The sequence below is a fragment of the Lathyrus oleraceus genome, chromosome 7 (genome assembly GCF_024323335.1).
Source record: "Lathyrus oleraceus cultivar Zhongwan6 chromosome 7, CAAS_Psat_ZW6_1.0, whole genome shotgun sequence".
Classification (NCBI taxonomy): Eukaryota; Viridiplantae; Streptophyta; class Magnoliopsida; order Fabales; family Fabaceae; genus Lathyrus; species Lathyrus oleraceus.
Window position 1 is genome coordinate 111,827,504 of NC_066585.1, and position 11,309 is coordinate 111,838,812.

The window sequence follows — 11,309 nt, forward strand, 5'->3', positions numbered from 1 at the left end:
GGTACAATTACCCTTTTGCCCTTATGTCTATTGAAATTCTAGTAACAGACTATCGATGTCACACTGGATGTTATGACGTCCAATTCTGCGCAAACAGGTAATGTATGCAGAAAGTAAATGTAAAAAGCAGTAAATGACACAGAGAATTGTTTACCCAGTTCGGTGACAAACACACCTACTCTGGGGGCTACCAAGCCAGGGAGGAAATCCACTATAAGAGGTATTAATTCAGAACTTAAACCACCAGTTTAATCCTATCACTTAAGACCTACCTAATGCAATTTCAATCTAAACTAAGACCTGAGTACCTACTCACTCCCCCTCAATCACAGCAGTGATTACAACCATTAAGAATTTTAAAGTCAGTGGTGAAGATATACTTCAAACAACTCTTGATTGTGCTTAAAAGCTTTAATCAAGAAACACAGCACTCACGCTTAAAAGCTTAGAGTGACACAACAATTACAACTCAATAAACACCCTAGTCCAATGCAATCATCTAGGTGATAATTGCTTGGCTCACAAGTACAGCCTAATTCAAGACACAATGAAAGTACAACAATGATATATAATGATATATTGAATTCTTCACGCTTCAAATTGCTGAAATGCTGAAAGTAGGATTGTCATCCTTTTATAATGCAGTACTTGGGCCTTGAACTTGAATTTCATAAAACTAGGGTTAAGCAAGTTAACCTAATTTCCACACATTAGGGTGTTAACAATTAGGCTATATGCTAAGTCTCTTAATTTTAGCACAACTGTTAGTTTCCTGAAAATCAGGTTGAGATAAATACTGAAACATAACAGAAAAATTAGCCTATACTTTAGCATCTGCTGCCAGGGATGAATGTCATAACATTCAGTTTGACATCCAGAAAATATTGTCATGAATGAATGTCATAACATTCAGTTTGACATCCAGTAAATCCTGTATTAGCTAATCCTGCAGCATACTACTTAAGCATGTCATGACATCAGTCAAGACATCTAAGTACAGTAAGTGTTTTAACATACAATGCAGCCAATCAAAAACATCTACAAACTCCCCCTTTGGCAAATTTTTGGCTAAAACAACTTGGCATCACAATAGAGTTCACAGCAGCAGAACGCACACATCCAAGCAGAGAATCAAATTAGCTAATACACTTAGCAAACATAGAAGTTAAACTTCAAACAGCAGCAACACAAGGGAAGATCAAGCAGAGAGCAAACATCAACATAACCTCTTGTTTAGAGGACCTTCAACTTCAAAGAAATTTGTTGTCCTGGGGTACAAGTGTTACTCCCCCTTTTTGTCAAAAATGTTGCCAAAGCAACACTTAATATTACAGACCAAAAAATTAAAAATACAAGCAATTATCATAAACCCAAGAAATGTTCTAGTCATCTGACTCAGAGTCAGAATCATCATCTGTGCCATCATCAGGACTGGCATCTGCTTCTCCCTCTTCACCTTGTCTTTCAGCTTCTTCTGCAACAACAACAACTTCACCAAATTCTCCACCATCAGCTAGCACATCACCTTCAGTCATCTCCAAAGAGCTAATCAATTTTTCCAAGTTCAGCTTCCTTGCCTCTAATTCCCTGCAGGTTTCTTTGAGCATTGCAATGACAGCAGCTTTACCTGGCTGATTGCTTACACATGATGTCTCACCTGATGTCATGACAATGTCAGGGACATGTATACCTAGGAACAACTTATGATTGAAAGATATAGGGCTGTCTCTTTTCTTCACAGAATCATTCTCAATTAAGATGTTTGGAAACTGATTCAAAACAATACCACAAATGAGAGAAGGAAAGGCTATAGGACCCTTCACACTGAAGCTTCCTGCATGCTTCAAAGTTTGATCAAAAATATAGGAGCCATAGTCAAATTTGGCTTTGGTTCCAACAGCATATATAAACTTTCCAAGCATTACAGCAACTGTAGATTTATGATTGGTGGGCACCCAGTTAGCAACTCCAATCTTGTGCAGCATTGCATACTTGACACTCAGTTTACTTGCCACCAATTTTCCTTTGAGAGGCCACTTCCTTACCTGATTAGCAGTGATGACTTGACAGATTTTGTTGTCAGTCACCTCAAGCTCAGGTTGAGCTTCATCAGGCCTTCCCAAATACTTGTTGATCACTGAAGGAGAGAAATTTACACACTTGCCTCTCACATACACTTTCCTGAATTCCTTAGACTTGCCATCAACACATTCTTCAGACAAATTAACAATAAATTCCTTTACCAACATCTCATAGCACTTTGAAAACTGAGTCACAGTCTTCATTAAACCAGCCTCTTGAATAAGATCCATAATATCCTTACAGTCTAGAACATTCTGAGCTAATTCCCTTTCCAAAGCCAGCCTCTTCTGATAAACATATTTCCACCTGTTTACACTTGAAGCAAAATGAAAAGATATGTTGTCAATTGGTACCTCAGGGACACTAGCTGCAAGCTTGCTAGTGGTTGGTTTCTTCTTTGACAAAATGTCAGAGACATTACAAGGAACATCTGAGTCAGACTCAACAATAACAAACTTGGTCTTCTTTTTCTTGGGCACCACTTTGCTCCAAGATTTGGTTGGACCATGAACTTTCCTCTTGAGGGAACTCTCGACTGCCACCGTTGTCTTGGAAGAGGTTGGAACATCAATCTTCTTTCTGGGGGACCTTTGAGCCACAGTTTTCTTTTCTCTCCTAGTCCTAACCCTTTTGGCTATGCTAGGGAGGACAGAGGACAATAACTCATTATCAGAAAATTCCTCCAGGTCTACTGTTTCAGCCTCACAGTTAGGGTTGTCACTGACATCATGAGTGACATGAACTTCCTCACCAGCCACATTATCTAAGGGTTTGTCAACATTTGACTCCTTATGGGCATCAGTTTGCTCAACATCATCAGAGATATTCTTTCCTAAAGACTCAGTATTTTCTTGATTAACAACACTATCAGGTTCAATAGTGTTTAAGGGAATGGAAACCCCAAGGACCTCATGATTTCCAGACAGTAATCCAGTCACTATAGTGGCAATGGCATTGTGAACATACCTGGAACCGTTTTTGGTTCGTTCCTCAAGAACGATGGATGAGGAGAAGCCTGATACAGTTTCTTTAGGTCTTCTTGCATGTGGGGTATTCATAGAGTCAGCAACAGGATCTTCTCTGTTAGGGTTGCTTGGTTCAACGCTAGGAGAACAAGGCATGTTCTTGGAAGGAGAAGAGTTGGATTGTTGAGACATGATGAGTATCTTAGAGACGAAATGAAAAATTTCTCTGAGAGGATGCTTGCGTGAATGGAAGTTGAAAGAGTGGAAGAAGTAACGCTTGTTGCTAGTGAAATAACTATTATCTGTTGACCAATCAGAGCACACTTTCAATTGTTTAATAATTTGAAATATTAAACAGTAAATTCCTAACATCCTTAGTTGCTATAATTCCTCAGAAGGACATATTCCCAACTTGCCCCTTAAATTTTCAAACTGAGTAGCATCCAAAGCCTTTGTAAATATGTCAGCAAGTTGTAGTTCAGTTGCCACATGTTCCAAGGTAATCACTTTGTCTTCTACCAGATCTCTTATGAAGTGATGTCTAATGTCAATATGTTTGGTCCTACTGTGTTGGATAGGATTCTTTGAAATGTTGATGGTACTGAGATTGTCACAGAACAATGTCATGACATTCTGAGTGACATTGTACTCAGTCAACATCTGTTTCATCCATACCAGTTGGGAACAACTGCTTCCAACTGCTATGTACTCAGCTTCTGTAGTGGATAATGATACACAATTCTGTTTCTTGCTGACCCAGGATATGAAATTGTTTCCCAAGAAGAAACATCCTCCTGATGTGCTTTTTCTATCATCAGCACTCCCAGCCCAATCAGCATCACAATACCCATATAGGATAGGCTCAGAGCCATGAGAGTAGAGCATACCATAATCACAAGTCCCATTAATATACTTGAGAATCTTCTTGACTTTATTTAAGTGACTCACTTTGGGTTCTGCTTGGTATTTAGCACACACACCAACTGCATAGGCAATATCAGGTCTACTAGCAGTTAGATATAGTAGGCTACCTATCATGCTTCTATACAAGCATTGATCAATACTAGAACCTCCTTCATCTTTAGTTAACTTTAAATGAGTAGGTGCAGGAGTTCTTTTGTGACTAGCATTATCCATACCAAACTTCTTAACTATGTTCTTGGCATATTTGCTTTGGGAGAGAAACATAGAATCTTCCATCTGTTTAACTTGCAATCCAAGAAAATAAGTCAATTCCCCAACCAAACTCATTTCAAATTTAGATTGCATGTGGTTAACAAAATGTTTCACCATTCTATCTGACATTCCACCAAAGACAATATCATCCACATATATTTGGGCAATCATGATTTTTCCATCTTCATCCTTCACAAATAAAGTCTTATCTATCCCTCCTTTTCTGTAACCATTAGTAGTCAAAAATCCAGTCAACCTCTCATACCAAGCTCTAGGAGCTTGCTTCAATCCATACAGAGCTTTCCTCAACTTGTACACATGTTTTGGTAGATTAGGATCACTGAACCCTTTAGGTTGTTCCACATAGACTTCTTCATTCAAGTAGCCATTTAAAAAGGCACTCTTCACATCCATTTGGAACAATTTGAACTTCAGAATACAGGCAACACCTAACAGCAACCTTATTGACTCAAGTCTTGCAACAGGTGCAAAAGTCTCATCAAAATCAACCCCTTCAACTTGAGTATACCCTTGTGCCACTAGTCTTGCTTTATTCCTAGTGATTACTCCTTTCTCATCAGACTTGTTCTTGTAAATCCACTTGGTACCAATGATGTTAGTCCGTTCAGGTCTTGGAACTAACTCCCATACTTCATTCCTTTTAAACTGCTCCAGTTCATCTTGCATAGCATTGATCCAATATTCACCATTTAGAGCTTCTTTCAAATTTTTAGGTTCAACCTTGGATACAAAGCAGGAATATGAGCTATTCTCCCTTGATCTGGTAATCACACCACTATTGGGATCTCCTATGATAAGATCCTTAGGGTGGTCTTTCTGAATCCTGATAGAAGGCACCTTGTTGGATGCTTCTAACTCAAGTCCAGGAGGAGTATCCTGTACATTTTCTGTTGAAGTCTCAAGGAATGTTCCAACATCCTCTATGACATTGGATTCTTCATCTTTATCATAAACAATAACATTTATGGATTCCATAGGACATTAGTTCTGGAGTTGAAAACTCTGTATGCTCTGCTATTAGTAAAGTATCCCAGGAAGATACCCTCATCACTTTTGGGGTCCATTTTTCTTCTCTGTTCACGATCTGTAAGAATGTAACATTTGCTTCCAAAGATATGAAAGTACTTCACGGTAGGTTTTCTGCCTTTCCATATTTCATACAGAGTGGAAGAGGTTCCCTTTCTCAAGGTGACTCTGTTGTGAACATAGCAAGTTGTATTCATAGCTTCAGCCCAAAAGTGCATAGGAAGCTTCTTTGCATGAATCATAGCTCTATCAGATTCTTGAATAGTTCTGTTCTTCCTTTCAACTACTCCATTTCGCTGAGGAGTAATAGGTGAGGAAAACTCATGACTTATTCCTTCAGATGAGCAGAAAGCATCAAACTTGGAATTTTTAAACTCCTTCCATGGTCACTTCTTATTCTGATAACACAACTATCCTTTTCTCTTTGGAGTCTTATGCATAGATCTTTGAAGACATCAAATGCATCTGATTTTTCTCTGATGAAGCTTATCCATGTGTATCTGGAATGGTCATCAACAACCACATAAGCATATCTCTTCCCACCAAGACTTTCAACCTGCATAGGTCCCATTAAGTCCATGTGCAAAAGTTCCAGAGTTTTGGATGTTGTAGGAAGTCCAAGCTTAGGATGTAACATCTTGGTTTGCTTGCCAACCTGACATTCTCCACAGACTTTTCCTTCATCAATAAGCAGCTTTGGGATTTCTCTAACTGCTTCCTTGAATATGATCTTCTTCATTCCTCTTAAATGAAGATGTCCAAGTCTTCTATGCCACAACTTCACTTCCTTTTCTTCCTTGGCTAAGAAGCACATTGAGGAGTAGTTTGAGACTTTAGGTTCCCATAGATAGCAGTTATCTTTGGATCTGGATCCTCTCATAACTTCCTTATTTTCTCCATTTGTCACAACATATTCTTCCTTAGTGAACTGTACATTGAAGCCTTGATCACATAGCTGGCTTATGCTGATGAGATTTGCAGTTAGTCCTTTTACTAACAACACATTATTCAGTCCTGGAACTCCAGGACTGTCCAGCTTACTAACACCTTTGATTTTTCCTTTAGCTCCATCACCAAAGGTCATATAACTGGTAGTATGAGGTTGTATATCTACCAATAAGTTATTCATCCCAGTCATATGTCTTGAGCAACCACTATCAAAATACCAGTCTTCTTTGGTAGATGCCCTTAGAGATGTGTGAGCTATTCTAGCAACCCATTGTTGTTTCTTGATAGGGGCATTATGCTTAGGTGCCTTCTGCTTAGGTCTGACTTGAGGGGTCTGGTTAGGATAACCATGCAACCTGTAACAGAAGGGTTTTATGTGACCAAATCTTCCACAGTAGTGGCATCTCCATCTTTGAAATTTCTTCTTTTGATGATTAATCCTCCTGTTTCCATGATGTTGTGACATTGGTTGTGACTTTTGCTTGATTTTATGAACTTCAACCTTTGAGCTTTTGAATTCAGATGAGGATTCCTTAACAAAGCCTAAACCAGACATGGTTCCTGATTTTTGTCCCACCTTTAGAATTTCTTCCAAAGTGTCAGTTCCTTTATTCAACATTTTGATGGATTTTGTCATTTGATCTAGCTTAGAGGCCAGCAAGGTTATCTCACCATTTAGATCATCTATGACTGTCAGATGCTTCTTCTTCTCAGCTTCCAGCTCCTTGATAAGTTTCTTCTGCTTTTCTCCTTGTAGACACACTTCTGCACTTTTGACACATAACTCTTTATATAAAGCAGCAAGTTCATCAAATGTAAGTTCATCTCCACTTGAGTCATCATCAGAGGCACAAACACTAGTTAGTGCAGTGACATGTTTTGCAGATTCTCCTTCTGATTCACTCTCAGAGTCTCCATCAGACCAGGTGACAGATAGTCCCTTCTTTTGCTTCTTGAGGAAGGTAGGACATTCATCTCTAATGTGTCCAAAACATTCACATCCATGACACTGGATTCCCTTGCCTTGGTTGGACTTTTCTTCAGATTTTGATCTTCTACTGATGTCAGATGAAGTGTTCTTGACATTTGGTCTACCTTTTTGATCAATCTTCTTTATGAACTTGTTGAACTGTCTTCCAAGCATGGGTATAACTTCTGATATACTTTCATCACCTCCAATATTTCCTTCTTCTGAATCCTCTTCAGTATTTGATACAAAAGCTATGCTTTTGTTTTTCTTTTCAACATTCTCACACAAGCCCATTTCAAAAGTTTGGAGAGAACCAATAAGCTCATCAACCTTCATATTGCAGATATCTTGAGCCTCTTCTATAGCAGTAACCTTCATGGCAAATCTCTTGGGCAATGACCTGAGAATCTTTCTTACAAGTTTTTCTTCAGACATTTTCACTCCTAAGCCTCCAGAAGTGTTGGCAATTTTAAGAATATTCATGTGGAAGTCATGAATAGTCTCATCCTCTTTCATCCTCAGATTTTCAAACTTAGTAGTCAGCATCTGGAGTTTAGACATCCTTACCTTGGAGGTACCTTCATGAGTTATTTTGAGAGTATCCCAAACTTCTTTAGCCAGTTCACAGTGATGCACCAGTCTGAAAATGTTCTTATTTATCCCATTGAACAGTGCATTCAAAGCCTTAGAGTTTCCAAGGGCTAATGCCTCTTGCTCTTTGTCCCACTCTTCTTCAGGAATTTGCATAATGATTCCATCTTTACCTGTCTTCGTTGGATGTTCCCATCCTTTGTTGACAGCTCTCCAGACCTTGCTATCCAGAGACCTCAAGAAGGCTATCACACGAGGTTTCCAGTCATCATAGTTAGAACCATCCAGCATGGGTGGTCTATTTGAGAATCCTACATCCTTGTCCATGGTACTAGAAAGTAACGTCCCTAGATCTCACCCAGAAACTAACAGGCAGGGTGCCTGCTCTGATACCAATTGAAATTCTAGTAATAGGCTATTGATGTCACACTGGATGTTATGACATCCAATTCTGCACAGATAGGTAATGTATGCAGAAAGTAAATGTAAAAAGCAGTAAATGACACAGAGAATTGTTTACCCAGTTCGGTGACAAACACACCTACTCTGGGGGCTACCAAGCCAGGGAGGAAATCCACTATAAGAGGTATTAATTCAGGACTTAAACCACCAGTTTAATCCTATCACTTAAGACCTACCCAATGCAATTTCAATCTAAACTAAGACCTGAGTACCTACTCACTCCCCCTCAATCACAGCAGTGATTACAACCATTAAGAATTTTAAAGTCAGTGGTGAAGATATACTTCAAACAACTCTTGATTGTGCTTAAAAGCTTTAAGCAAGAAACACAACACTCACGCTTAAAAGCTTAAAATGACACAACAATTACAACTCAATAAACACCCTAGTCCAATGCAATCATCTAGGTCATAATTGCTTGGCTCACAAGTACAACCTAATTCAAGACACAATGAAAGTACAACAATGATATATAATGATATATTGAATTCTTCACGCTTCAAATTGCTGAAATGCTGAAAGTAGGATTGCCATCCTTTTATAATGCAGTACTTGGGCCTTGAACTTGAATGTCATAAAACTAGGGTTAAGCAAGTTAACCTAATTTCGACACATTGGGGTGCTAACAAATAGGCTATATGCTAGGTCTCTTAATTTTAGCACATCTGTTAGTTTCCTGAAAATCAGCCTGAGATAAATACTGAAACATAACAGAAAAATTAGCCTATACTTTAGCATCTGCTGTCAGGGATGAATGTCATAACATTCAGTTTGACATCTAGAAAATGTTGTCATGAATGAATGTCATAACATTCAGTTTGACATCCAGTAAATCCTGTATTAGCTAATCCTGCAGCATACTACTTAAGCATGTCATGACATCAGTCAAGACATCTAAGTACAATAAGTGTTTTAACATACAATGCAACCAATCAAAAACATCTACATCTATATTGAACACAAAACATAGACCGTGTCATCCTTATCCAGTTCAATATTGGGCCCGTAGACATTTATCCTGTTATGTAGGATGGGAAAATTCCATCTAGGTCACTCATGTCCCTCAACATGCTTCGTGGAGTACCCATCAACTGTCTTTATGGTCATCTAGTTACGAACAACGTTTGATCAGCAATAAGGCACTTGACTCTACATCTAGGGTCCATAGTGGTTTCAAGTCGAAGGGTGGTATACATTATTATCACCATGAGAATAACTTATGACACTTTGCATAAAATTCTATATAGTATTCTCATAGCGGGTCAATCCAGTATAAATATTACTCATAATATTCATACCTATGTTTAAGACTTGATAACTCCTTATCCATGATCCATGAGATGTGATCATCAATCTATATACATAATAGTCTTAATGCTTTAATGTTATCCCACTTCACAACAAAGTTCGACTACAGATACTTTAAGAATAATGTCCTTATGTTTAATGGGATCTCATGATTAAGTCACACTTGATACATTAAACGGACTAGCTATTCTAAGGACTTTATTAAGCAAACATAATAAAGAAAATGCCTTTTATTATTAATAAATAATTTGATACAAGTACCAAAAGTATTGGCCTCTAGGGCTTACGCTTTTGTGGTCAGATCTAGACCAACATGAACCACCCTTTAAAAAAAACCACTATGTATAAACTCCATGTCATCTCCTCTATAAAAACCATAAAAAATCAAGATCCGAGAAAATGGTCAAAAACCACCGCGTCGAAAATCTCACCATTGTGCCGAAAAAATTGTAGCGAGGTCATCATTGTTTGTAACGTTACCGGTACTTCATCATCTCTACAAAGATAAATTGATAATGCTACTAAAGATCCCTTTCTTACTTTCCATTGTTATTACACACGAAAAGATGTAGGTACTTCTTGGTTTCGTTTTAATCATTCCTTACTTTTTCCACTGATTAATCTATTAATTGTTTACCGTGAGATATTATTATAAATTTTGTTAGATAAATTATCTTGATGTTCTACTTGATGACAATGATGTTGTCAAGACAGTAATCTAATATGTAACTTATCTGCAATTGAGAATTCGGTGGTTAATGCACCTTCAAGGCATCGATTTATTAGGTGATTGGGGATAATCATGTTGTGATGTCAATAACCAAATATCTTCTGTTATTTTTTCCTTTCTTCAACTCGAGTAGACCACCTTTGTTGTGTAGATTTAAATCATCAACTATACTAAGTAGCATTTTTTTGTAATTTACAATGATTCGGGTTCGGTTGAAAATGAACGAACTATTCTATTAGATACTGGTTCGATGAATATCAAAGAACTCCGTGAAGGTGTTGGATACAACAACATCCATATTTTTACATACAACAAATTGAGGTTTTTGACTGAGTAATTTTGTTTTAGCTAAACACGAATTTGATGTTGTGTATAAATGTGTCATTGATGATAATATAAAAGCATGTTATAAATTCACTAAAGTTCGCAAAAGGTTTTCAAGACGATAGGGAATGACTAGAATAATAATTTATTTATGTTAATATGGAGTATTTAAATTTTTGTACTTATACATTATTTTTTATATTGATTCAGTTTTTTAACTAATACCTACTTGTGACGCAACATAGCCAACAGGGCCGGCCCAATCAATCTGGAGGCCCTGTTTTAATTTAATAAATAGGCCTAAATCTAAAATATATATATAATTTAATAATAAAAAAATACACTAAAAATTCAAAGTATTGTTTAAACTAATAATATCTTTTTAAATAATATATATTTTAAATTTTTTCATATTAATTAGATTTAAAAAAAAAAAAATAGGCCCCCAAAATTTTGGGGCCCAGTTCCATAGGGCCTGTTGCGCCTGTGAAAGGCCGGCCCTGATAGCCAAAATTAATGCTTTTTTAAAAGTTTTAACAACAATAATTTTTTGTATTACGGAATAATTCTTGAGTTAAAATACCAAAATATTAAATAAAGTTAAAGAATTTTTTGAAATTAATTATATGTAAATTATACTAAATCAATTTAATTTTTAAAATATTTTATTCTTAGATGAAGATTATACTAACATTGCCTATAGTCT

General features: G+C 37.1%; 1 protein-coding gene across 1 annotated transcript; it reads right to left on the reverse strand.

Moving 5' to 3' along the window:
* Positions 1–1,382: 1,382 nt before the first annotated feature.
* LOC127102296 (uncharacterized) lies at positions 1,383–3,239 on the reverse strand. The gene is made up of 2 exons (XM_051039680.1): positions 2,088–3,239; positions 1,383–2,045 (listed from the first exon to the last, which is right to left on the reverse strand). The coding sequence occupies exons 1-2, from the start codon at positions 3,237–3,239 to the stop codon at positions 1,383–1,385; spliced, it is 1,815 nt and encodes a 604-aa protein (XP_050895637.1).
* Between the last annotated feature and the right edge of the window lie 8,070 nt (positions 3,240–11,309).

Excerpts from the sequence above, each read along its gene's own strand:
- LOC127102296 (XM_051039680.1), bottom strand. The coding sequence starts at position 3,239 with ATGTCTCAACAATCCAACTCTTCTCCTTCCAAGAACATGCCTTGTTCT. Across the intron at positions 2,046-2,087 it reads AAGCTCAACCTGAGCTTGAG|GTAAGGAAGTGGCCTCTCAA; the intron begins GTGACTGACAAC and ends ACTGCTAATCAG.